General features: G+C 45.5%; 3 protein-coding genes across 4 annotated transcripts; all 3 read right to left on the bottom strand.

Annotated features, from left to right (window-relative positions):
* Positions 1 to 722: 722 nt before the first annotated feature.
* Positions 723 to 3,430, bottom strand: LOC119220506 (meteorin-like protein). 2 transcript variants are annotated; one of them, XM_037476601.2, is made up of 4 exons: positions 3,274 to 3,430; positions 2,502 to 2,908; positions 1,459 to 1,518; positions 723 to 1,096 (listed from the first exon to the last, which is right to left on the bottom strand). In XM_037476601.2, exons 1-4 carry the CDS (start codon positions 3,357 to 3,359, stop codon positions 759 to 761), a joined length of 891 nt encoding a protein of 296 aa, XP_037332498.2. In that variant the 5' UTR covers positions 3,360 to 3,430; the 3' UTR covers positions 723 to 758. The 2 variants fall into 2 exon arrangements, with proteins under 2 accessions (XP_037332498.2, XP_062422051.1); XM_062566067.1 differs by having other exon boundaries at positions 2,502 to 3,412.
* Positions 3,431 to 5,622: 2,192 nt separating this feature from the next.
* cbx8a (chromobox homolog 8a (Pc class homolog, Drosophila)) lies at positions 5,623 to 8,288 on the bottom strand. Its single transcript, XM_037477414.2, has 5 exons — positions 7,974 to 8,288; positions 7,812 to 7,855; positions 7,364 to 7,429; positions 6,942 to 7,008; positions 5,623 to 6,621 (listed from the first exon to the last, which is right to left on the bottom strand). Exons 1-5 carry the CDS (start codon positions 8,040 to 8,042, stop codon positions 5,791 to 5,793), a joined length of 1,077 nt encoding a protein of 358 aa, XP_037333311.2. The 5' UTR covers positions 8,043 to 8,288; the 3' UTR covers positions 5,623 to 5,790.
* Positions 8,289 to 12,955: 4,667 nt separating this feature from the next.
* Positions 12,956 to 21,921, bottom strand: cbx4 (chromobox homolog 4 (Pc class homolog, Drosophila)). The gene is made up of 5 exons (XM_037476953.2): positions 20,101 to 21,921; positions 19,970 to 20,013; positions 19,244 to 19,309; positions 17,190 to 17,256; positions 12,956 to 15,909 (listed from the first exon to the last, which is right to left on the bottom strand). Exons 1-5 carry the CDS (start codon positions 20,167 to 20,169, stop codon positions 14,515 to 14,517), a joined length of 1,641 nt encoding a protein of 546 aa, XP_037332850.1. The 5' UTR covers positions 20,170 to 21,921; the 3' UTR covers positions 12,956 to 14,514.
* Between the last annotated feature and the right edge of the window lie 1,806 nt (positions 21,922 to 23,727).

Here is a 23,727-nt window from a genome sequence, read left to right as displayed (position 1 = left end):
ATTTCATTATTAGGTCAGGTCAATGATAAGCCAGGATAAACCTTTACAAAAATCCTGAATTAATAAAAGATTGCATAGTCTAAAGTGTTTGTACTGTAAAGTCAACATGGAAACTGAGCAGATGTAAGAAGTATTCGTTTCCTACCTGGATGTTGCAAACCCTCCTTTCAATAAATAAAAAACAAATGTCTATCAATAATATAGTTCCAACTTTATTTTAAATTAACAACACAATATTTCTGAATTAGATGCAAAAAATAAAAACATTTGCCCGGTACGAATAAATAGACAAAACAAAGAGCATTTGAAACTTAAGTACAGATGAATCAGACTAAAAATAACTTCACAATCACATACAAGCACAAGATATATTCCCTCTTTCTTCCCATCTCGGTTCAGGGGGCAAATTGTCACACAGAGCCAGCAAAGTGAACAACGGTTGATGTGGGGAGCAGCACAAAGAGAGAGAGCAGCAAGCCAACCCCTTCTCCCCCTGCCAGGAATAAGGGCAATGTTGGGGGGAGAAGGGGGGGGGGGGGGGGGACAAAGGCCTGCCCTCCCAGGGCCTCAGTGCATGAGGCCCTGCTGTTTGCACTTGCTCTGCTCCTCTAAATGGGTATTTTACTTTTACCAGCGAATCAAATGAATCCGTCCACGCTGGAGATTCCCACATGCCACCTTTCCGGGGATATGACAATATTTCACGGGTCCCCCCCCCCCCCCCCCCCCCCGTTAGAGCTTGAACTAACCACACTTCCTCAGTCCAAAGGGAAGTCACAGGAATTCTGACGCGCTGCCCAGGCAGTCTGGTAGACGGACAGGAAGTCTTTGTACCGCGGGGCACACCCTAACCAAGCTTCCCCGAAGTGTTCTGACCCCGTGAAGAGAAACTCTCCGTCGCCGGGCCTCACGTGGCACCGCATGAGTGTGTGGATGTGTCCACGCCAAGACACGGGGGAAGGAGGAGAGCCGGAGGCGGAGGCTCGCTGCTCGAACACTCCGCTGCGCTGCCAGTAGACCCTCTCGGCCGACACCTCCACCAGCGACGTGCCACGTTGGGAGCTGTGGGAAACATTGTGGATGAAACCTCGGACCACTGAAACCAAAAAGGGAAGGAACGTGTCAGGGCGTGTTTTAAAAAGAAATGAAATGGAGAAATCAGAGAAACGAGTGGGATTTCAATGTAGAGGGTTGAGAGGCTGCGAGTTGGGCCTTTGTCTTATAAAGTCATATTAAAACAACATAGTAAAAATGGTCATGGTAAAGAAAGTACTGCATTGACCAATTGGGAGTATTTTCTTTGACCAAATCTCATTCATATTCAGAACTTTTAGCATTTTATTTTACTCTGGCTAATCAACCTAAACCATTACATTTTGTTATAGCTCCCGTATATCTCAGTAGGTGGAACGATGTTATATCATTGTGTTCAAGTAACAGATTATTATATGTACCCACCAAAGTCACTGTTGCAGATGGCCATGAGGAGCTGTGTGTTATTGCAAGGTTGGCATGAAGCTGTGAATAAAGAAAACCAGCAAAGAAATTGTCATTTAAAGAGGAAACTTTCAATCGCCCTCTCCACCACTTTGCATGACCCAACGCTCTAGGGCCTCCATCGACTGATGCGTCCTCCCTTGCACTCCACTGACTTCAAAAGGTCCAATGGAGGAATGTGGCTCATACAGTATGTATAAACGTTAAAGTGCTCTCTGCCCGATGCGCCGCCTCCACAAACCCTCACTAGTCTTGACCCCTCATGGAATGACTCTTTGCCAATGCAGGAGACAAACACCTCTGGCAGGCCTGCGTTCCAGAGAAGATGAACCAGCTGCATGAATGACATCACGCAGCGGGGACATGGGCCTCCCACATGGATAAATGCTAATAAACAGAACGGAACACAATGAAAAGGCATTTGTGGAATCTGCAAAGTATTTGCGGTCTGAATTCAGTCCACCGGCCCGGTGCCCCTCGGCACTGCTCTGTCCCCCCCCCATGGAAACCAGACAGCCAGACAAAACACACAACTGACCAGCAGCTGCGTGACCCGGTCGGCATGATTGGGACCATAATCAAATAACAACAATTTCTCATTGGGATTTGTACTGGTCGGTTCCAGATGTGTCACGACAGTTGACAATTGTGTTCACATATTTGTTATAATAATTAAAGAATTACACAATTAAGGCAATACTATTTTTGGCAAGGTTGTAAAAATGTTTTTTTAAACATTTTTTAAATGCTTAGTAGATTTGATTGAAATCGATTTTGGTCATGATCTTCATCGGCCCTTCTCCAAAAGGGGTTGTGCAGTGTCATCAGAGACAACCAACCTAAAGTGTCCCTGATCAATGACTTGTAACTCATATATTAAGGATATATTCTGTTTTAATAATGCCATTTATGAACTTTTGTTAACTAATGTACTAATATGAATTAATATTTCTTTAGAACATCTTTAGTTCTTCGGGCAGCAAAATGAAAGAGGGTCCACTAACCCTGAAGCCAGGTGTGGCCGTGGTTGGCCGCTGCGCTCCTGTTGCTCAACAGCTCATATCTGAAGCCCATCGTACGTCTGCTCCACGATCCATCGCTCTGCGGGCTGGACTGGAGGTAGATGGCGGGCCTCTGCGCGCCATCCGCCCGGAAACACAAGACCTGCTGCTCGGGCAACCCTCGCTCCGTCACCAGCGGCTCGAGCTGCCCGGCGCGTTCCACGAACACGCTGGCCCCACGGAGAGAGGGAGACGGCTTGATGCAGACGGTGGTGCGTCCGGCGGTGGAGAGGTTGGGCTCCAGGACCACTCTGAGAGCCTGGCCCGGGTATATCCAGCGCACCGAGCCCTCTGTGCAGCGCAGCTGCACCTGGAGGACAATCCTGGAGTCCACCCCAGCTGCAAAACCGCTGGATTGGCGGGAAGATAAAAAACGGGGGTTTAATGATTCAACGAAGCGAAATGAAAATGACTGCCATGTATTGGATGCATTGCAACTAATGGCCTTATCCATTCATAATAAATATTATCATGATATCTAGATTATAAGCCACTTTTGAGAACATACGGCAGACTATCCCTCTATTTGAGTGTAATTCAATAAAACATTATCATTTGTCTCGTACTATTTAATCAGCATCATGCAGTTGTATCATTTAAATTAAATCCAATTGTTTTGAATCATCATATGCAACGGTAAAAGGTTGACCCGATTGCTTTCAGCTATCAGAATGCAACAAAACCTTAGTTGCAGTAAAAAACAGAGCGTCCCTACCTTCCAGTCCAGTTGCACAGATCAGCAGCACAGCTCCGTAACTGAAGACCCGCGAAGCACATCAAAAGGATCCCACTAGGCAACATCTCACCCACGCAGATGTAGATGCAGACAGAAGTGGACGGTATAGAGCACGGCCGGAGAGTTTGTCCGTGAGTCATCGAGAGTGCACGCGGTCTGGTGCTACGCCCCCTCCCCCCCCCCCCCCCCCCCCCCGCCCCCGCCTCCGCTCTGTCCTCACTGAGAACTCCTCAGTGTGAGAGAGAATCAATTTGAAGGCCTTTAGATCTGTTGACACCAGTGTTCACAATAGTTGCTCTACTTCTGAGAGCCGGTCGGTGCTTTATTAGTTTTAATGTATAAACAAGTTAAAGGCTGCTCTATCATTTTAGACATTTATTTGCCGAAGTGGCAAAACTGTAGTAGTTGAAATATATATCACACTGAGGTTAATTTCACCAACTTTCATCCCAAACCACGAGTCACACTTCACGCGAAAGACCGTATAGTTCATTGGTTCATCTCATTTCTATGACTACTGTCATAGGCCACAAAGACTAAATGAGTCCGTGGACCTGTGCTGGAGCTTCATCTAGTGGCGGGATAGTGCAGCGCCACAGAGCCCCCGCGCATCTGGAGGACAAAGATCTCCACCGTCTGTAACTCAACAACCACCGTAGATGAGTACAAGTTTCGGCAATGATTGACCCACCACGGATGAGTACTTCGTTTTGACTTGCAGGGCCTTTTGTGCGGACAAATAGGCACCGTTTCAAGGTCGCGCTGGTGGCGACATCTTGTGGAGGTAGAGCCCGTGGCGCGTGACCACGCGGGCCGGCTCGCAGCTCGGAGGGCCACAGGCTCTCTCGAGGTTTGCTTCATGCATGTACAGGTCCCCGGGCGGATCTGCATCAGATCATGGGGTCCGATGTACTGCGTTACACTCACGTGGAGAATGTGACCAGATGTTGTCGCCGCTGTAGGAAAAAAAAGTGACATCTTGAAGCGTTTGGAATCACGACGCGTTTTGACAAAACATTTGAGATGAATGCAGAATTTGTGTAATAGTGTGTAGATACATTTCATGTCGGTAACGTTGTAGAATGTTTTCATTTTTAATTTGGCTTCTTAATAGATTTCGGAAAACTGCGCTTCAGAGCCATTTTCCATTAAACTTCAAAACCAAATTCATATTCTGGAATAAAGTTCAAATTTTAGATGACGATCGATAGGACAGAAACCAGGCGGACAGTTCTCACAGAAGAACCGGATGGTCCGATCGGGTCATGTGTCTCAGAGAGACAAAGCAACGTCAAATGAATGGGGGCTTTGTGCCCTGAGTACTGAATCCTGGAGCATTCACATTAGTGCAAAGGCCTGAAGGATCAAGGTGATGCGTTTTGCGTGCTGTCGGAAACCATCGTTATTGATTGATAACATCACGGTCTTAAACCTACACAGAAAACACATGGCAAAAAAAGTCACGTCACTCAAGGAGAGACGACGTCCCAATGAATGAAAACACTTCTAGTGATTCAGTCAATCAAATGGCGCCACAATGCCAATGAGTAATTCGATTCGAGTCCTCATCGAGCTGTCGAAACGAACTCCCTCACAGACTCGCCCCGCGGAGTCTTACTGTCTTCGACCGTACCGCACGACAGTGGTGATGATGAACATTATGGTGCTGATTGTGAATTATGTCTTTGTACATTTTAACTTGGTATCAAGCCGTGAGATCAGGCCCTCGTGATTTGAATGGAACTAGCGGGATCTGGGAGACAGTCACGTATGACAGAAAGGATTATTTAAAATTACTATTATTCAAAATTACAATAGAAATATTAATTAGGACATTGTAGTGTTTGTATGTGTTCGAATATGTTTGCCAAGTCGTTGTATATAGTATTTTGAACAAGCATAATCTTGCACGGCACGAATTATAAACAAACAAAATGTTCTCAAAAGAAATGTCATCACGCGTTTTAGATCAGGGGTTATGGGTCACTTTTTTCACAATTTAAACATTCCCAATATTTGAAAGTTAGAGATATATTTTTTACAGTGAGATGATTATTTAAAATATTAGATAAAATCAAGCTGCCTACAAATTTTAATCCCACGTCTGAGAACTCAGAACCTTGTTGGCCTTTTAGTTAAAAATCCAGACTAAAATGCGGCGAAACCCAAGCCGCGTCCCTTTTAAATCGCTTTTCATTAGTTAGATGCATTTTGGTGAAGTTCAAGAGTGGGATTATTCCACAAATTAAATGACAGAGTAAAACTGTATTTTTACAGACAGAGAAAAAGAGGATAGTCTTAACGAAATGAAGAAAAAAAACTAGACAGTGACTTTCATTTTTTATTTTCCCAGCGGCGTGTTAAATACTTTGTATTTGACAGTTACATAGGACCAAATATAGCAATACAGTAGGCGTTTTAGTTAGTAGCTTGTTAAACAAATATTTACGCATATATTATCTTCCTCCGACCTACATCCAAAGCACAGGGGTCTACTCATCTCTTCTCTCGGAAAAAGCCTTTCTCGGTGCTGCTCTCTCTGACGGTGACTGTCAAGAAGTTCATGGTGACATCTGTCACGGTCACTGTGTCCAGACTGGTGAAACCGGGGGTCCAGGTCGAGGCCGGGCCCGTGGACTCCTGCGTGGAGATGACAGCGGGTTGCTCCCGGGGAAGACAGAGATCCTTCAGCTGGTGTCTCTGGTGGTGTTCTGCGGAGCTGCCGGACCGAGGGACAGACCACCCGGACAAACAATTAGTCCTGTGCGCCGCCTCGTGATCCCTTTCTCGCACGTCTGGACCGAACGCGCAGCCGTAAAACGGACCCGCGTGGCTCCGCGCGCTGCTGTGTTTGGGCGTTATCGTGGTCTTCTCCTGAAACCTCCTGGTCAGCTGGACGAGGCTGTGATCCGACGTCTCTCCGTGATGGAGCAAGCGTCGGGACATGCTCGACCCACCCATGCGTGACCCCTGCTCCTCCGAAGGCCGCTCACGTTTCGTTTCCGGCTCTGCGGGGCCGCCCATGTCGTCTTCGTCGTAATGCAAATGCAGCTTCGGTTTGCGCCCTCTCTTTTTGGGGAACCGCGCGTCTCCTTGGAGCGTCAGAGGCGCTGGAGGAGTAGACCTGGGCCTTCTCTCTAGCTGCGGTGGATGGACGAGGACACTTTCCCCTCTGTTGACCGAGCTCGGTGGGAAGATTGTAGGGACTACCGCGCGTAAACCCTCCCGGGCCCTCGGTGTTATGACCGGCTCCGGGATGGGATAGGAAACCTGGATCCTTCTCGGAGCCTCTCGTCTGGAATCATACGCTTTTTCTTTGGCCCTGGCCTGAGGACAGAGGAAATACCGGAGAGGAAAACTCCTGAGTCTGGGGAAATTTAAAGTTTTAAGAGAAGCAGTTGCAGATCCGACTGGTTGCATTGAACGTCCCGACGGCCTCGTCCTCGTTCTGCTTTGCATTTTTTAAAGGAATTCCGGTCCGATACATTAAACGTTAAATAATACGTTGAGTGTTTAAAATTGCAAAAGCACCGTGCTCAAATGTAGCCACAGCAGTTTCAAAAAGAATAATTAAGATAGCTGTCCTATCTTAGAATTTACTCAATAATGATACCCCGAGGTATATGCGCATCAAAAGATTCACTCACCTTCAAGAGAAATGTCTCAGGCTTGGGACCCCTCTTCTTTGGCCCGAAAAGCTCCCTTTCTCGCTCCCTGGTGAATGCAAAGCATTTAACTGAAGCATTAAACATCAGGCATTTACACACTATAAATATATATTACAATTAAGTCTAGGTCATGTAAATTGCCAAGTAGGGCTTACGCCGATATGGCACAGGGGTTTCATTAGAATTTGTATTTGAATAAGTGAAGTCATTTTAAAACAATGTACTTGTTTGTTATATGGAAACAGACCCAACTCGCACCACTGACACATTCCACTTCCTTTATAAAAAGAAGACTTGAACGATTCAAATGCGCAGACCGAACGTGTGATTCAAACGGACATTATTGGGGGAGAGGCCTACTGCTGCTGCGCTGTCAACCCCCCCCCCCCACCCACCCTCACCTCTCCTCGAAGGCAGCGAAGAGTCGTGCATCCAGAATGTTTTCCTCCGGCTCCCACGTGCTGTACCTGTGTGTCCCAACGACAAGGAAGGACAGGTGTTTGTTACCGTTGCGCACACGCGGCGGAACGCTGCGCACTGAACTGCACGTATAGCGGACGGTGACACATGGTGAACCCAGCCATTGCTGAAGCCAGCGAAGGCAGAAAACAAACGCCCCCGGCGGCCCGACGCGCAGACACTGCGCCACCCGTCAACTGGGGCGCGCGGGGCCGCCGGGAAGAGGCTAGATCGCGCTGCAATAAATGCTACGATTCAAAAGGAAAGAAAAACATCCGCGAGCGGAGCAAACGGCGGTCTGAGAGGGTGCAGTTGTTCGAGCGGCCGGGATGGAGCGCTGTCCTTCACAGCTCTTCTCCCCCCCCCTCCTACCCGAGCTTCGATACTCACTTCTGAGACCAGCCCTTCCATTTCACGAGATATTCCCAGCGCCCCTGCAAAAAAAAAACAGATCCGTGTTAGATTCAGGTCAGGCTTTGCCTACCAGCGCCGTGCAAATAAACGGTTGCGTAATACGCGCGCGCAGCCTGTGGGTGAAAGAGAAGCAAATACCCGTCGGATTCTCCGTTTAATGATGGACTCGGCCGCGAAGACGCTCTCACCGACAGCCGACAGCTCCATGGTTCACCACGCACCTCGTTTATTTCCGTCTCTTTTATTATTTGAGCCGTCCCCGCGTCCTTCTTCTTCGAGGTTGTTTTAATTCCTCACATCCCATAATACGCAATCTGGAGAGGACGTCATCACGTCTTTTTTTTTTTCCTTTTTTTTCTTTCTGTTGCCAGGCACCGCAGTCGGAAGGACGGATCGCAGTGGAAGCACGTTGGCTCGGTTGTTGCTACGTGCTCCGGGTTCCTGAGTGAAGGGGGAGGAGCCCCGCTGCTCCGGCTGCTGTACTGGAATGTCTGGCACAGCGTAGAGAAAGCCAAATGCCAGGCTCCCGCAGCCAATCCACGGACCTTCTGCACCGGGGGGGGGGGGGTCCCAAACCAAAGGAACAAAAATGTGTTTATTTCAGAAAAAAAAAACTAGAGTTCATATAAGAGGGAGCGCAGAGGGACTGCGATGGTTCATCGACACATCTAAACCCGACGACATGAACACTGTATTTATTAGTCAATGTATGATAAAGCAGGATTAATCTAACAGTACGATTTAAATCCATTTTTTTATTTACAATAGAAAGTCCAGCATTAAAATGGGCTAGCCAGGAGCACATGTTATGATATCAGTTCCACTTAAGCTAAAACCTTCAGAGAAGCTTTGCATTTTGATCGAGATGATTGTTAAATTTAATTCGTTAACACAATCTGCTGAAAAACAGTTTTATTTAAGTCCAGATTTTCAGGGGCTGAATATTAATAAAATATTCCACATGCCACAATGGTATGTCATAATGTTTAATTGGACTAAGAGCGTTACGAATTTACGCATGATTTAGGGGGAGGAACCCCCTTAAAACAAAAGACAATCGGTTTCTAATTATCGTCCCAGGATATACATATATGTGTATACAGATATAATATAATGTAATATCACAAAGCACATCAGTATTTCTCACCATCATTATATGACTTTAAAAGACGAGCCAAATTACAGCAAATCAGCATCCAGGCAAAGTGTAACTTTCTGAACTAGACTCCGTCCAAAGGAGTTTGGGGGATTTACCTAAATATGAATTATGTCAGTAAATCAGATGAGAAAAAAACAAATCTTCAAAACATTGAGAGCCAAATCAATGGAACAATACTTTATACATTTACAGGTAGTAAACATATCTTAGAAAATATTTAATTCAACCTTGTTTGATAAGCTAAATTTCTTCGTGGGAGCCCGTTTTACTAAGATTGGATATTAATATTATTGGTAGTATTAATATAATTATTTTTGTATTATTTTGTTATTATTAATGGCATTGTTGCTGTAGTGTTTTCCTCTATTATGTTTGTGGTTACCTCCCAAATAAAACTCAACATTTTAATTTGATTAATAAACAAACTAGTTTTTTTTGTATAATTATTAGCAATAGTCGGGATTAATTTCCTCAAACACCAGCTTTCCAGCAATGTATTGACACACTAATACCGCCGTGATCGCAACATTTACTTATTAATCATCCTCATACATGGAAAGGGTAAGGGCATTTTTATTTAAATTTATTTAGGCCTAATGTGTATTTTCTACACTCATCAGCTATTGATTTTAGAGGAAAATAGTTAGTTAAAATTATAATTACTGAATTAATTGAATTTGGCCTGAATCTTACATTTTGCAAAAACCTTCAGCATGTCTTCATCTTCTAGTATTTCTACTTGCTAAAGCCTCCAGGTCATCCAAATTATCCGCGAACTCAACGGAAGGTCAAATTGCACGTTGCAAAATATTATAATTAATAAAGAAAATCCTCTACACACGGACACAATACTGCGCGGTTTTGATGGTCAGATTTTTACTTTGATTTTTTCCTCTTTGCCAGTTTTCCAATACAAACAACATTCCACCCGAGCAGAATAATGTATTCATTACACAAATAAAACAATTGGAAAAGTACCCGCATCCACTATCAGAGCCTTTTCGTTGAAAATAATATTAATTATTTGGTCATTTTGTATAAGACGTTGCCGCTTTCAACGTTGGATTCTTTTAAAAGAGGACATTTGAAAAGAAATATCCAGTTTTTTTGTATTATTTAGAAATGTTGCCCACAAAATGCATTGCTCGCTATATCCCGTCTTCACCTGCGCTCTTCATTAGCTATATGTATTAATCATGAAATACCCACTTTATATTTTCCTAAAATTGCGCACAATTGAGTCAACAGTCAGGCTTTTAAAAAATTGCAATTATTTGTGAGGTTAATTAGATGTGAGCTCTTTTACAGCAGGTGTGAGAAATGAATTCGCCACATAAAGCAGGCGGGTTTTGTCCGTCTTCATTGCAGGTTCCGTTTAACACGCATCATCTCCAGGCTTATGCATAGTTATACTTTAATATCTGTACACTTGTCCTGCTATCTGCTTAAATTCAGCCCCGCTGCGCAGCAGACAAAGGCGGGCGCGCCGCGGACAAAAGATGCGTTGTGGCTGCCGTAGAAATATGAACCACCATTTTGATAGTCACAGCCTGTGTAGACCGACATTTCCTGTCGGTACTCTTAATGGCTAGAGAGCCTCCACGGTTAGTGTTCGGAGAACAAGACGAGTGGCTGCGTTCAGAGAAACGGCCGCTGCTGCGGGTTCTCCATATTTGGCAGTGAGTCGAGGACGAGAGAGTCCGCGTGAGCCGCAATGGCGACGGAGCCGAACGCGAACAGACCGTGGCGGCGGCTCTGTGAGGACATTGAGGGGGGGGAACTGAGGCTTCGCTGTTCACTGTCAGACATTTGCAAGCCGAAGGTGGCTCACACGTTTAAAAAAAAAAAAGAAACTGCGAAGCCATATTGCAGCGCATACTTTGAATTAGGAAGTGCCAGTGCTGCCTGATCGACCCCGCCACACCAGCTCTCGCTTCCTGCACTGTGACCATTTGAGGTTACGTCTATTTGTTGGTGCGTTTCTGGATAACAAAAAATGATGGAAATTAAAGATCCTGGGCCTTTTCTTCTGTATTGTTTAATGCATCTGGACAAGAAAATACAGGAAGTCGACAGCGATTGCACAGTAGATAAAATATGTATATATTGTTTTAACATCTTTTTTAAAATTTAGATCTATTACATTTAGCGAGGAACAGGCCTTCTCCGGGTCACACAACGGGATTTAAATTATCCAAACGATCCCGCTGCTGATATGATCCAGTACTGTGCGGGGGATGAAACCGACACTATGAGCTACTGTTGGGTCCGATGATAAAGGGGGAATGTGAAACATCACACCTGGTCTATAAATATTACCCGTGCTCAACGATGTTTCAGTTCCCTGCAGACTGCATGGTTCAAATCCATGATAGAGAGAGAGAGAGAGAGATAGAAGGGACTGTTGTGTGTTCATGGGTTTGGAAATTCCGCTAAAATCAACTGATATGAGTTTCGAAACTGAGAAATGCGTCATGCGTGTCTTTGGTTGCCATGGTCCCCAATGGGCCTGCCTGTAACTGATTGTCCGTCACATTTTTGCTTTTTTTAGACCTCAGTAGGCCCCTCCGCCCAAATAACAACAGCCACGCGTTATTTATTAGTCAATAGACCTTTTTATTGTGATTTAAATGTGAACCAGAGACGGCAACGTTCAAACTTCAAGTAAAAGAACTAATGTCCCGATGGTGATTGTAATCTCGTTGACAATTAGCTTTTAGGTCAGAACTCGATTCAAATTGACAAGTTGAGTTCATTCTTGGGAACTGTAGCCGAGATAGAGATATGAATAAAAATAACACATCTGTTCGAGTTACGTGGTGTTTTGGACGCAATTGTAAGCCAGAAAACCAACTATAAACTTACAACAAAATAGGACCTGGAAAGTGCAGAGAGAATGAGTCATGGTGGAAATAACAGCTAAGCCTTTTGATTAGTGTGGAGTGGACATGTGTCACGTTTCTCCTCTTGTTCATGGAATTTTGTCACATTCTTAAAAAGGCAACTCCCATGACTTAACTAAAGAAGACAGGAAAAACACACACACACACATCCACACACACACAGGCCTTTTATCACCTAAAAACTCTTGACAGGCTTCAGATTCCAGTATAACGACAAACATTTCTCAGATCAGAGTCCTTTTTAGAGGGCCGTTATTGATCCTTTTTAAGTCAAGTCAGTTTTAATTTTAAATTATTCTCTTTTTTTCACTGCCTTGATTCGGACATTCATGGGCATATATGACAAAATGACCTCACAGGGGCCTACAATCTGCACAGCACCATCTGTTCTTTGACCCCTGCTTCGAAAAAAACAAAGCTAACGGGGACACAAAGGCAATGTGTGAAGAGAATTCACAACATAATACAGTTATAGTAACATGTGGACCATACTGACAAGACAAGACAGACAGAGAGGCCCACAGAAATGTCGTGCAAGGTCAGCCGAGATATGCAGCAAGTATCTTAAGCTTGTCTTTTGAGGGCTGATCTTACCCTTTGACAACAATGATCCGGAAATGCCAGCACCATCTTATTTTAATTTCATATAACTGATACTCCTAACACACACACACACATTCTCGTGGACGACCCATGCACTTATCAGCCGCACGACGGACAAATACAGTCCGCCGTGCCTCTTCTCGAAAGAATCTGGGAGTTACATAACATGTTGTTTACATTCCTGCTCGAGGCCACAGTAGGAAAATAATGCTTGGCTAAGGTTTTAATAAGACAAGTAGCCGGTGCAGTTATACAGAGGGCCCTTTGTGCAGGATCGTTTGTGATTATGCAACATGATCTGTTTTGCGATTCACGGTTCACAACCAAGTTAGTGTTTCTTGTTCCATTCCTTCGCTGCATCAGCAAAAATGGTTTGGAATAACTGCAGGGCAGGAACAGCGATTCATAAATCTTTCACTGAACACTAAAAAAAGGATAGACAAGCCCATAAAATAGGAACGCATAAACACATGTGGTTATTTCTCTCTCTTTATTGTGAAACATACCATCTAATAAGATGTGCCAACAGCAGTAAGTCCACCAACCCCCGGTAGAACATACTCTATCAATCATTTTGATTTCGAACCAAGTGCGAGAATGATCAGGAAGCGGAAAAGAAGCAAACAAAAAGGAGCTAACGGACTCAAAATCTCTTTTCAACTGTTCAATGGAAACAATTGATGCGGAGAGCATCTTTATTACATAACAATTAAACGTCATGATGCTATATTTTTTATTATTATTATTATAGCATTTCAGCATTCATACTGGTTTGCATCAAACATGCGTGGAAGGCAATTTAGACTCAAATGTAGGTTACATCCAACAGCTTCGACATTTGAATTTTCAGCAGCATAATCAAAACAGCTTGCACTCATTGGCTCGTTTGTAACAGTACACAAAGGCAGCCTCACAACTCACATTTAATCTGTGTAACGTATTTGTTACTCTCACAGGTAGTAATGCAAATAGCAATAACGTGTTTTTTTCTTTTTTCAGATAGCACAATGAGCTCCAAAAGCAAAATGAGATGAATATCGCTACTCTCTGTGACATTAGGAGAGTCCTAATGCGACTAGCTAATGTGTTTTAAAGAAACTCCAGCAATATGTGAGTTCAACAATAAGTTAATAAATCATGATCTAATTATGGTGTGAATCAATACATTTTCTTAACGGGAAGTCACACGTTTGATAAATGACAGCTTTATGGCAACAGGTCTTTGAGATGACAAATAGATGATTGTGTGTCATAGCAATGGGTCGGGTTGCAACGGCAGAGTCAACGACAGCCTTGTTGCATGTCAAAGGCAAGATCAAAACCTGACAAAAGAAGAAAGGACCGGGACACTTTTTTTCAGGTTGTTGACACATACCGTGGGTGCGTGTTTCCACTGTAACCAGACACACCTGCTTTGTAGATTTGCATGTTATAGCTTATCCTGTTTTCTCAAACAAGCCACAAACAAAACATTAAACAACATATGCCAATTCCTTCAAAGGAAACCTGTAGTAAAAAGTGTAATAAGACTTCAATAGAACAGCTGTTTCTTTCCTCGTAATGAAACAAACCACCATATGAATATGTAATTAAGTGCTTTTAAATTGATCTTTGATCACCATATACTCAAAAACATCCTCTCCACCTTCTATCAGGACCAAAATATGTGATATTATTCATAAGAAATGTGTATACGCCTTCATACATCTCAGGTTATAAGTTCGGTGCAGATAGGAAAACAACAGCAAAAGTATCCCATTAGGCTCCATACGACAAATAAACAGTATTTTTAAAGTGGAACACATCCACCTGAATGCATTCGCTCAAATCCTCGAGGGCACTTTCTTGGCTACGACGTCACAGAGGAGTTACAGTATAAAACATTCTAAGAAACATATTAAATTTGAATGATAAATTATAAATTTCAACATTTACAAAATTCTGAGCTTTTTACATATATACATATGTAACAGGATGTATCAGTCACTGGTAGTCCTATTTCACGAATGGCTTCTCAGAAAGAAACAAATTCCTTGAACGTGACCGTGAGACTGTTTGTTGTGATGTCAGTGATTATTATATTTCCCATGAAAGGGGAGATGTTTGCTTCTTTAGATTCCTCTGTGGATTTGGATTGCGTGTCTCCTATCACACGGTCCGGGTCGGTGACGGCGGGCTCGGGCTCCGCCGGTATTTCCATGTCCCCCTGATTCTTATTCTTTGGGCAGCTGAGATCCATCGGCTCCTCTTGGCTGCCAGGGTCCCCAGCCGCGTATGCAAATGTGCTGCTGTGGCGCGTGCCACTGCAATGGAGGTCCATGGGCTTGTCCTGCGGTGGCGTGACCACAGTGCTGGGGACGCTGAAGCTTCTGGAAGCCAGGTAGGTTTTGGAGACGCTCCTGTCCTCAGCGGGATCTGATAGCTTTCGCTTGCGGTCGTTGGGAAAAGAAGGGATCCTTATCTCCACTAATGTTGGGGCCGGGATGCTGGTGTCGACAGACCAGGGCGTCAGCGGAGAGCCGGCGGTCAGCTGGAGGGGCAGGTCATCCGGTAAATCGGCCTGACCACGAGCCACCTCGGTGTTGTATTCCTCTGCTGTGCTTGGTGACGGTTTGGAGAAATGCCTGTCCTTTGGGGAACACTTTATTGGGTGCTCTGCGGCGGGCAGGGAGCTGCCACTGCAGAGCTCTTTTGGGATACCGTTCTCCGGGTGCTCCGCGGATTTGGTTGCGTGTGCTGGATTGTTCTCCGACGGTTTGGTGTTCTGCGGTTTCACGTCGCTCGGCGATTCGCTGTGTTTACCCTTGGCTCCGTGAGCCTTGTTGCCGTCCATATATTTGCTCATGACAATAACAATACGTCCGTTCTTGTTTTTGTTCTTGATTATCTTCATTTTGCCGCTGACGGAGCTCGGCAGGGTCGCGTCTTTAGGATTGGCTTTGAGCGCATGTTCGCTCTCAGCGTCTTTTACAGCTGGTTTTCTGACCTCCACGGCCAACTCTTTGACTTTGCTCAAGCAGCCTGTGTCTTTGTCTCGAACCCACTTCTGCTGCAGGGCCAGCGGGAGGTTCCAGCCAGGATTTGCCGGTTTACTGGCCGGTTCCTGGACTTTGACCACCTCTTTGAGCCTGGAAGCCTGTGCGTCGTACATGCTCGGGTCAGGCTCGTAGTGGTGGTGCTTTTTGCTGTTGAGCTGGTAGATGAACTTCTTCTTGCCGTTGATCGGCTGGTCAGCGAGGACCTCGTGGCAGCTGGGCTGGTACTGATGGTGCTTTTTGCTGTTAAGCTGGTACTGCTGAGCTTGGGGGCGCTGGGCCGAGGCGGGATCGGACACGAGGACAGCCTCCGCATCCTGAGATGAGTCTTCAAACCCTGCAGGGATACAGGATCGTCTGGCAAATGAGGGTACCTTGAAGAGAGAGACAAGACACCAAGTTTAACATCTCCTCTGTTTACATCAAACTAATAAATATAGTGAGCCAAAAAAATAATAAAGAGGGTTGTATTATTGGGATCTTTGAGTAATAACTAAAGGAAAATAGGCCTTCTAAGTATTACCCTTGGTGGTGGGATCTGCCAAGATACAGTTTAACAAAAGAATGATGAAAAACTCTATGAAGACCAGATCTCACATTTTCCACAATGCAGCACTTTCCAATTTGTGTATTATCTTTCCTGGCACGGGTGGATATCTTTCAAGCACTATTTTTAAAATACACAGTTTTAGGTGATACACTTGTGGTCTTCAAGTCAAAGCTTGAATAATACCCTTGACACAATAAGGGTTATTTGTCCCTCGTGAGCCTGTTTTTCCAAAATGCACCTTTTTAAGATCAGAGTTCAAACAGCAGTAAAAAATAAGCAAACCTACAGGCTGAAAACAAGAAAGTTTACAAGATGCGGAAGCCTTTCGGAAATGGAAAAAAAACAAGCCAATCAGTGCTCAGCTTGCAACCTCCCTCCCACCATCTTGTACCCTCCCCCTCCTCCTGCACAGACTGACCCTCCGGGCTGTCAAAGGGGAACTGCAGCGGAACGCACAAGACGCTCTGGCTTTGACTTCGGGTCAGAGTGCCACCAACCATGTCACGCTTTCTCCCCTGATTGCTGACCACGTGTGACTCTGGCAAAGAGGTATCTCTCTGAAAAGAGAGATGCTGCGTAGCAATCGGCTACAAGTCTCTCAAAACATATAATCACATTGCAAAGGACAGAGGTAAAATAGTCAAAGCACGAGGCAAGTGCTACTTTCAGCCCCCTATTTTTAGCTTTAGTAAACAGGGAAATGAAAGTAAGCATTCTCCAGATACAGATTTACGTGGTCCAACGAAGGTGCTGTAAAGCTAGTTTCCTTTTTCTGCATTTGAAGCTGTTTAGCATAAAAAAATAATGAACATGCAGATAAAATGAATGCACTCATGCGCTGCTTGCGTAACCTCAGGCAAAAAAACCCTGTTTCACGATGAGTGAGCAGACAAATCCAGCTGTGGGAACCCACCCGTTCTTTGCCCTTTATTCCATCACTCTCAAAGAGATCCATTATTAACCGTGACCACGCTGTCTGCAGCTCTTAAACACCTGACAAAAAAACCTTGTTGGCCCTCTACAGAACATTTTTTAATAAGAAGGTTTAGAAAAGCAGGACATTTTCATATCGTTTCCCAGCTCATGAATGATGAAGATGATTACCTGGAGTAAAAGATGTTTTGGTTTTGGCCCCCGTTTGCGATATCCCAACATCTGTTCCTGCCTCTCTCTGCAAAAACAAAACGGTAATTACATTTTATTGTCTTCTATATGCAACATTTCATTAAAACTGACAGTGTTTACCTTTCTGGATTAAAAAAATGAATTATATGACAAAGAAAATGACAGGGTGGACATTTTGAGTATTTGTTAATCTTCTTCTACCTATTCAAGGTCAAAAATGGAATTTAGATTTGGAAGACTAATGAATGCCCACGTGTGACCTGCTGCAAAGCATTATGGTCCTTATTTGCATAGCTCTCCATGGTAATAGGCCCATTCCACATTCTCATTATCCAGGAGAGATTCAATTAAGGCTGCAGCAGGAAAAATCTCTCCTTGTCTTTTCAAAAATCCTCCCTCCCGCAGCACACCCTTCCTTCTACATTCAAGCTCTAATTAGAGTTATGAGGGAGGAAATAGGATAAATACAACGCAACTTCTGGGGTACGTGCTTCTGTTGAAAACATGCAAACCACCACCCTTGAGCAACACTACGCCTATACACTCACACGCGCTCAAGATGTAGAGGGAATGGATATCGGACAAATAACAAACAATTCTTGGAACTGTTTTTGTAGAGGAAGGGGGGATCATGTTATTGTTGTACTGACTAGACAGCGCATTCGGCTTTATCTGTGAAATATCACTCCCCATATAAACCTTGACTCATCATTGGCTCATAAATAACCAGCGGCGGGCGGGTGAAGGCCGGCTGCTCACAGGCTTCACCAGGCATCAGCCCATTGTAGGCCTCTCGCTGCAGATGTTCAAACTATCAGAGCTGCCAGAAAATTGCCACAATAAACAGTCTACATTTTAATGCTTTAATGTGTGCGATTTCAAAAAGCGTCCAACGGGGTGACCCCTATTCACAGAAGATTTGGCAATTACAGCCTCCCTTGTCGGATCCCCTCCCCCATCCTCTGGGAGCAGAGAGGAATCCACACACACGGCGCAGAGGCAGCACTCCATGACCATCAGCGAAGAGCCAGACACACACACACACACACACACACAGCCAGCCGGGCAGGCTGCGGGGGAATAGGAGAGCCGCACACTGGAAACGCCGGAGAGCACTGCGTGTCAATTAGCCTCTTCAGAAATGCGAATTCCTTTCACGAGTCATCGTGTCTATACCCGGTCCCACGAGCAGCCCGGTGGCCTCATGAGTCCAGCAACCTAGACCAAGATGTTGTGCACGTGCCACAGGGCTACAATGACAGCAGGATTTGTATTCATTAACATCTCAACCTCTGGCGTTGACGTGTTTCCGATTACCTGTGGGCCCCCATTAAGCCTGCTCTTGACCCACCATTGGAAGCGTTTGCATGCGATGCCTCAATGCTAGCAGACTGTTTTGATTTGGATGGAAAGCGTCACGAAGTCCGCCAGAAGCAGAAGCTCGTGGCTCCAAGATCGTTACAGTGATGAGAATCCCACCGGGCAGCAGCTTGGCCCCCTCACATGAAACCACAACAAACTGCTGCACTTGTGTCCTGCGCCCTGAATGAAAACAGTGGGGCTCTGTGGTGCAGCTGCTGATTCAGCACCTGCCCTGCTTAAACCCTACACTTGCAAACGAGTACAAATACAATTATTATGCCAAATATTTGTAGCGTAATCCACATGCGGAGCATTGCTTTTCCATTGGTCCATTGTGCACCTACTAGCAAAAACAAAAGAGCTACTTCAGTTTGCTCTCATGGCATGCTGTTGAGTCCTCCGCTTCCTGATGCAAAATCACGTCACGAATTGATAATTTGTAACAATTTACCTCTACATCCATATCCCATTTTCCTATCAGTATGATTTAGGATCTTTTATTTTTTACTCCCACATCCCCAACCTTTCCCCCTGGGAGACAGTCCCGTGGGGAGGGGGGGGAGGAGGGGGGGTCAGTACTAGAGTTACTGAAGCGCCCCTCCTCCCATGCCCATATATGGCCATGACTGAAGTGGCCCCTGCGCGGCCTGTCCTAAGTCCACATCTCTCACCTGTGTTGAAAGGCGACGAGGAGGCGCGGGTCGAGGATGTTTTCCTCTGGTTCCCATGTGTTGTATCTGTCGAGAGGAGAGAGCAACTGTCAGCGAGCTGTCACAGTAGAAACTTCCCCTTTTTTTTCCCTCCTCGAGCTGACACGCGGGGCACCACGGTCTGTCCGTCACGAGCACACACTCTTCCCACGTCTCCGCAAGTGTCGGGTGCGCAGGTAAGACGTCAAAAAGGAAGAGGTGCGTGTTTGCATTTCAAGACCGCCAAACAGCCATTAGTCACATTCCTGCAACAGCGGAACGACCATGAGGACATGCGACCGCAGAGCAAAACATGTCAAAGACGAGTTGTATGTGGCTGTATGTGCTCTCCAAACGGTCCTCCCGCATCAACGTACAGTCGGCCATTTTAGCGCCACTGTCTCGTAAATTCGCTGGCAGAGCAGAAATAATTAAAACGGGATTACATGGCTGTGCCTACCCCCCCATCCCTCGCATAAATTAGTGAAGGCATCCGTGGATACACATACCGACCGCGCTGCACTTACGCGCGCGCACGCACACACACACACACACACTCGCCCACGAACCACCACACACTCTGTGCGCGCACGCCCCTGGTGGAATGGCATTTTAAAGCAAAAACACTTGAATTTGGATGCAAAATGACCAGTTTGTCTTTATTAGGGCGGAGACATTTAATACAACGGTGCTTGCAAAAAGACTTACTTGGGAGACCAGCCTCGCCACTTGACCAGGTACTCGATCTTTCCCTGTGATGGTGGAGAAGGAAAAATCTGGTGAGGCGCGAGGCATTTCACGCAACATTTCAACGTTTGCAAACGCGCTCCCTCTCTTACCTTGCGGATGCGCTTCTTTTCGATGCCCTCCACCGCAAAGACGTGCTCTCCGGCGGCGGGGAGCTCCATTCTCGCCTGAATCCGATCACGGGGGACGGGGGGAGTCGGTGAAATGTTGGCCGGGCACCGTCGATGTGCCTTCCGATTGGTGCGTGCTATGCGCGCTTGGTAGTTTTCCAGTTGTTTCCAAATCCAACTGTATTCCCCCCACCTCTCCTTCTCTCTCTCTCTCTCGCTCTCGCTCTCTCTCGTTCTCTCTCTCTCTCTCTCTCTCGCTCGCTCGCTCCCTCTCTCTCCTTTGGACACTCCACAGTCCTGGCTATGAGCGTACAAAATATTCACAGTGCGGCTGCAAGCAGCTCTTTTCGTGCAATAGCTTGAGCTGGATGCATGACGTCAGGAGGGGAGGGGGAGGAAGAGACCTTGCTCAGAGGCTGGGGTTTTATCCCGTGCGTGCTGGACTGCGGGAGGGCTATCTGGAAATTCAAATCAATCCCCACCTCTCCGTTACAGCACCATTGCATACAATCTATTCGTGCAGTGTATAGATTGTTTCGATAGTAAGGCATGCTCCAACAGCGGATACACTATTCACGATTGAGAAAAGTATTTTGGGTGGTTGAGGTTTATTCCAGTCCATTAGATGTGTAGATGTTAATCAACAGCACGACTTTAGAATAGAAGCGGGACATTTAAAAAAAATCCACATCAAGGCATTGCAATACAGCAAAGCTGCGACCTGGGCGAGATTTAACAACCAGTTATGTCTCCAATCATCTTTCAGTCAACGCTGTTTTAGCAGGAGGCACACAGAGCCTTGAAGGTGACAGCAGTGAGTTATCGCAGCTTGTTTTTCTCTCAAAACCGAGGCACTGATGAAAGACAAGTTCCCCTTTTTACTCTCAATCCCCTTAAAGCAGCACCGTTGTGCAGACGGCGGCGTGCACTTCGATTTGCTGACAGCGCCCTGCGAATATAGGTCACACAAACTCCTCGTCAAACCAGTGCCATGTCCCCTGGGCTCAACTGACATCAATTTGACGTTCAGAGTAGAGAGTTGCTGTGCAGCCATCCGCCTACCTGTGGCAACTTTCTAATGGTGGCAGAACGCTCAGCGTGTTTCTATCCAAACATCTGCCTTATACTGCCGATCATCGGCTGCACGGTTGGTTGCCCATTTGCATCTGGACAATGTAAATCCACAAGCATAAACCACATCACCGGTGAGTATGTACCGGGTGTTGTAAATGTCAGCAACGTCAAGTCATCGGATTTATGGGGGGCTTAATTGGAAACACGAGAGAAACCGCGCGTTCGTGCACCAAACGCGTGTTCTTATGTGTAGTCTGTGATACGCCGTCCTCAAAAAGGCGTCATTCATTTGAATGTGTTGCATGGATGGCGTCCAAAGAGATTCGAACAAGCTAAAAAAAAAAAAAAAACGATGCTTCGCGTGCTCCAAAAATAATTCAGCAGCACAAGGGTTAAACTGAAGCCTCTAAGCAGAGCGGCAGCGGCCAGCCTATTAAATACAGGCACGATATATCTCTGCCCTGCCATATAAGGCAATAGAGAAAAAGCGCCAATATATGGCATTTTACACTCATTAATTCCCACGTTTCTGTCTCGGAGTTGGTGCAGGAGGGGGTAAAGACTCAAACATAGAAAAGTGGCTCGATTAAAACTGCGTATTTTCGCCTAATTCCTGCGTTTTTCCTTTGCCCTTCAGCCGCGGCCAGGGAGCGCATACGCCCTGCTTCCCTAGCAACAGCATGAAAGGGGAGAGGGAGACGCGCAAAGAGAGACACAGAGAGAGAGAGAGACAGAGACAGAGAGAGAGAGAGAATTTAAGTTTGTGACAAACAAACGAGATCTTAATGAGATGGCTCGGAGGAGCCGAGGTTTCCTCAAACATTCTTTCTGTCGGTCTTTGTGCAGATGCAGCAACGAATTGAAATTCAAACCCCAAATGATCCGGGTTCGTTATAGAGGAGATTTTGGAGATGTGAGGTATTCTTTGTCAGCTCTGTTTGTTCACCAGGTACCCAAAATACAAATTATGTTTCATTTGGTGCTTGCGCTGAAGGGAATGACGCACATGCGAGTCTACGTCAAGAACGAGATAATCATTTATAAAACCCCACGGCTGAGCCGGTCGGAGTTTCTGATCCGATCACAGCTCGATGTGATATAAAATGTATTTGGTTAATCTTACAACGACAAAATAAATCAAAGGACTTTAGAAGAATGCGCTTAGATCACCTGGCAGGACCAAAGTGGAACCGCGTCGGCAACACCAACGATTACTCGTTATTTCACAGAGATAATGCATGAAGGTTGGAGGAATTGTAAACCTTTCGTTCTTTAAACGGCTTTTATTTCTTCTATCTCATATTGGTTCGCTGACGAGTTGTGAGTCTTCTCAGAGATCCATTCTCACTGAAGCTTTAATGACGGATCATCTTAAAAAGTGAAGATCAAATCCCCTCCGAGCACCATGAGACGTCTTTAATATAATCGCATTTTCCTCTTTATAAATAGGAATATTAACAGTGTTGGTAATCCCCGGTCGGGACGCACAATGCGCTCAGGTAACCACGTGTCCCTTTTGGCACTTGTCACATGTGACTTTGACATTCAAGGTGTTGAAAACAGCTTCGGACTTAGATTGCCTGAAACTAAATACACACCCAAATAAATAGTCACAGAAATAAACGACCAGGGTGCTGATCATAGTCGATCCGTGTCGATCAGGAGATTTGATCGATAAATAGTTGTGAAAAAGGCTCATTCGCACAAATGCTCTGGATGTGCGTCTCCCCTTTTTGTACTCAGTTATCAGCGGTGTGAGAATGGCAATAAATGAGTAACACATACTCGCTCCACTTAGTGACTGTCCTTGCTTTAAACCTTTTGGTATTTCTTTTTTTTTTTTCTTCAAAAGGCTGCGGGAGTGCTTTTGGAAAAAAGCAGAATAACTTTCGTTTTTTATTGTGTCCTTCCTACACCCTCAAGGTCAAACGAGCTGTTATCGAAAACATGAGGATGACTCAGGGTCAGCCGGTCTGTTTCTCATCCCCTGACTCTTCAAACAAATGGCTTCGCTTTATGTCGGTTTGTTTCCATCAAAGACAGAGTTTCTAGTTGGACGCAGAAGGAAAGGCGTGTCTAATAAAGTCAGAAACCTTAAGGGTGTCTTTCTAACACTCTTCTAGTTCTACATAGAAAACGAGAGGAAACAGTGGGCTTGTCACAATGTTTGAGGAGTGGTTTTATGGGGGGTGTAATTGTGCCCGTAAGAGGCCCGGGGTCAGGTTGAGTCCTGATCTCTGAACCGGTCTAACGCAGAAACCACATGCACCTCAGCCTTTTTCAGACCCTTTTTTTTCCTTTTCTTTTTTTTTACGATCGCAAAAAAAACATTTATTTTGCCATTCTCCTCGTCGCTCCCTTCCACAAACGCTGTGCATGCCCACAGCTGGCTCGCTGGAGAAGAAAATCCACAAAATGGTGGCTCAAGGGGAAGCCAGGGGGGGCTCCCCTCCTTGGCACCCAATCACCCAACGGTGCCAAGAGTGCCAACTGAGGGAACGGGAAAGGAGAGGGGGGTGGGGGGGGGAGGGGGGG

The sequence above is a fragment of the Pungitius pungitius genome, chromosome 12, assembly GCF_949316345.1.
Source record: "Pungitius pungitius chromosome 12, fPunPun2.1, whole genome shotgun sequence".
In the NCBI taxonomy this organism is placed as follows: domain Eukaryota; kingdom Metazoa; phylum Chordata; class Actinopteri; order Perciformes; family Gasterosteidae; genus Pungitius; species Pungitius pungitius.
The sequence above is the reverse complement of the archived record's forward strand: the minus strand, read 5'-3'. Positions and strand labels throughout refer to the sequence as shown.

What these genes read in the sequence shown, in the direction of transcription:
- LOC119220506 (XM_062566067.1), bottom strand. Translation starts at nt 3,012, where the DNA reads ATGGATAAGGCCATTAGTTGCAATGCATCCAATACATGGCAGTCATTT. An exon ending in CGGCCACACCTGGCTTCAGG is followed by an intron (nt 1,519 to 2,501) that starts GTTAGTGGACCC and finishes CTTTATTCACAG; the next exon opens with CTTCATGCCAACCTTGCAAT. An exon ending in CATCTGCAACAGTGACTTTG is followed by an intron (nt 1,097 to 1,458) that starts GTGGGTACATAT and finishes TTTTGGTTTCAG; the next exon opens with TGGTCCGAGGTTTCATCCAC.
- cbx8a (XM_037477414.2), bottom strand. Translation starts at nt 8,042, where the DNA reads ATGGAGCTGTCGGCTGTCGGTGAGAGCGTCTTCGCGGCCGAGTCCATC. An exon ending in TTCGCTGCCTTCGAGGAGAG is followed by an intron (nt 7,009 to 7,363) that starts GTGAGGGTGGGT and finishes TGCATTCACCAG; the next exon opens with GGAGCGAGAAAGGGAGCTTT. An exon ending in CTGAGACATTTCTCTTGAAG is followed by an intron (nt 6,622 to 6,941) that starts GTGAGTGAATCT and finishes CTCTGTCCTCAG; the next exon opens with GCCAGGGCCAAAGAAAAAGC.
- cbx4 (XM_037476953.2), bottom strand. Translation starts at nt 20,169, where the DNA reads ATGGAGCTCCCCGCCGCCGGAGAGCACGTCTTTGCGGTGGAGGGCATC. An exon ending in AAAAGAAGCGCATCCGCAAG is followed by an intron (nt 20,014 to 20,100) that starts GTAAGAGAGGGA and finishes CCACCATCACAG; the next exon opens with GGAAAGATCGAGTACCTGGT. An exon ending in CTCGTCGCCTTTCAACACAG is followed by an intron (nt 17,257 to 19,243) that starts GTGAGAGATGTG and finishes TTGTTTTTGCAG; the next exon opens with AGAGAGGCAGGAACAGATGT.